Source organism: Geospiza fortis, unplaced genomic scaffold (assembly GCF_000277835.1).
Source record: "Geospiza fortis unplaced genomic scaffold, GeoFor_1.0 scaffold485, whole genome shotgun sequence".
In the NCBI taxonomy this organism is placed as follows: domain Eukaryota; kingdom Metazoa; phylum Chordata; class Aves; order Passeriformes; family Thraupidae; genus Geospiza; species Geospiza fortis.
In genome coordinates, this window is record NW_005054457.1 from 261,588 (window position 1) to 263,591 (window position 2,004).

Here is a 2,004-nt window from a genome sequence, read left to right on the forward strand (position 1 = left end):
ATTTCACAGAAATTATTAAATTATAAAATAATCTGTCAGAGTCTGGGCATAGTCTATGGAATACTGGAGTTGTAATAAAGCAGGGTAGTGTTTCTCACAGTCTTAAATGAAAAATAATTACATTAATCCAGGAAAATAGTGAAGGGAGCTGAATAAAGGAATGGGGCTTGTGTTTCAGACCCTGGACAGTGAGGGTTCCACAGGTGGGATCCTCTGGACCCCCTTCACCTAGTAGGGAACACATGGGGGTGTCAGCATTTGCTTAAAGAGAACAAAAGGGAGAAAGAGTTCACTACAGGACTCTCAGGTGAGCAGACCTGGGAAATAACAGCAAATTCATTGTGAGAGTGAGAAAATCTCACTCTTATGTAGTGGTGTTGTGGATAAAAGGAACAGAGATTGTTTTCCAGGCAGGTTTGTGCCGTTCCAGCCAGGTGTGAATGTTCTGTAATGCTCAGCAGGCCTCACCTGTGCACAAATCCCAAAGCCTTGAGAAGAGGGGCTTTCCTGGGGAGGAGGGTCAGAAACTTGAATTTTGCTCTCAGTTTTTGCATGCCAATGTAACATCCTTCTCCCCTTGTACTCCCTGCAAAGACACCCAGGCCTTTGCCTAAACATTGTTCTGTCCAGCAGGACTTGGCAGGTGGGGAAAAAAAATAGGCACATTTTAAATTGCCACCAAACTTTGGGGGATTTTTTGGACAGGTCTCAGGAGAGATGAGCATTGATTGCTGCCACATCTCCGAGACTGCCATTCTTCACCCCGCTCAGAACACAATTTCCTAGTGAATAAAATATGTATTGAAGAGCAGTGGGCAGAGAAATGGGAGAAGAGTGTTGTTAATGAGAGGTTTTGCATGGCTCGGTGCAGCTGCCGCATCAGCCGCGTCCTGGAGGCGCCACGGGGGAACGCGCTCCTGGTCGGCGTGGGAGGCACAGGCAAGCAGAGCCTGACCCGCCTGGCTGCCTTCCTCAGCTCCATGGAGGTCTTCCAGATCACCCTGAGGAAAGGCTACGGCGTCCCTGACCTCAAGGTGGGGGACTTGAAATGGAGGGGAAGGAAAAAAAGAGCAGAGCTTGCCCTGAAGGGGTGTTGTGTGTTGGGGAAGAGAATGGGGGAGGATGATGGTGAGCCCAGGTGTGCCCAGGTGGGCAAGAGGTCAAGGCCACCTGGGCTGACTCATCTCTGGGGTGGCAGCAGGGCCAGAGCAGTGCCCATGCCCTGTGCTGGCAGTGCTGGGACACCTCCAGTGCTGGGGAGAGCTCTGGGACACTCAGGACAGGAAGGACATGGAGGGGCTGGAGCTAGTCCAGGGAAGGAATGGAGCCCCAGGAGCAGCTGAGGGAGCTGGGAAGGGGCTCAGCCTGGAGCAAAGGAGGCTCAGGGGGGACCTTGTGGCTCTGCACAGCTCCTGACAGGAGGGGACATCTGGGGGGGGTCGGGCTGTGCTCCCAGGGAACAGGGACAGGAGGAGAGGGCACGGCCTCAGGCTGGGCCAGGGGAGGCTCAGGTTGGATATTGGGAATATTTCTTCGCTGAAAGTGCTGTCCAGCCCTGGCACAGCTGCCTAGGGAGGTGGTGAAATGCACACCCCTGGAGGGATTTAAAAGCCATGTGGATGTGGCACTTGAGGACATGGGTTAGTGGTGGCCTTGGCCACTCTGGGGGAACAGTTGGATGTGATGTCTTTAGAGGGCTCTTCTAACCTAAATGAGATACTGAAACACCCCAGACATGACATGCTGCTGTGGAGAGGAGCACGTGCCTTGCTGGAGTGTGTCTGCCCAGGGCTGCAGCCACATCTGAGCTCCCCTGGCAGTGCCCTGAGAACATCCCAGCCCAGCCCTGAGCCTCAGCCCTCAGCTGTGCTGATGTTCTCATTGATCATTGGTTCTGAATGATCCCATTTCTGCTCCTGGCCCATGCTTTGCAGCATGCAAGCCCTCCTGGTGTCCCCCCTGCAGGCAGACCTGGCAAACCTGTACCTGAAGGCTGGGCTGAAG

The 2,004-nt window shown here is 53.6% G+C and overlaps 1 protein-coding gene across 1 annotated transcript in view; it reads left to right on the plus strand.

Moving 5' to 3' along the window:
• The window catches only part of DNAH9 (dynein axonemal heavy chain 9), a 55,508-nt gene that overhangs the window by 51,412 nt on the left and 2,092 nt on the right, over positions 1 to 2,004 (plus strand). The window contains 2 exon segments of the mRNA XM_031062697.1: positions 872 to 1,034; positions 1,966 to 1,992. Of these exon segments, the coding sequence (XP_030918557.1) occupies positions 872 to 1,034; positions 1,966 to 1,992 (190 nt within the window).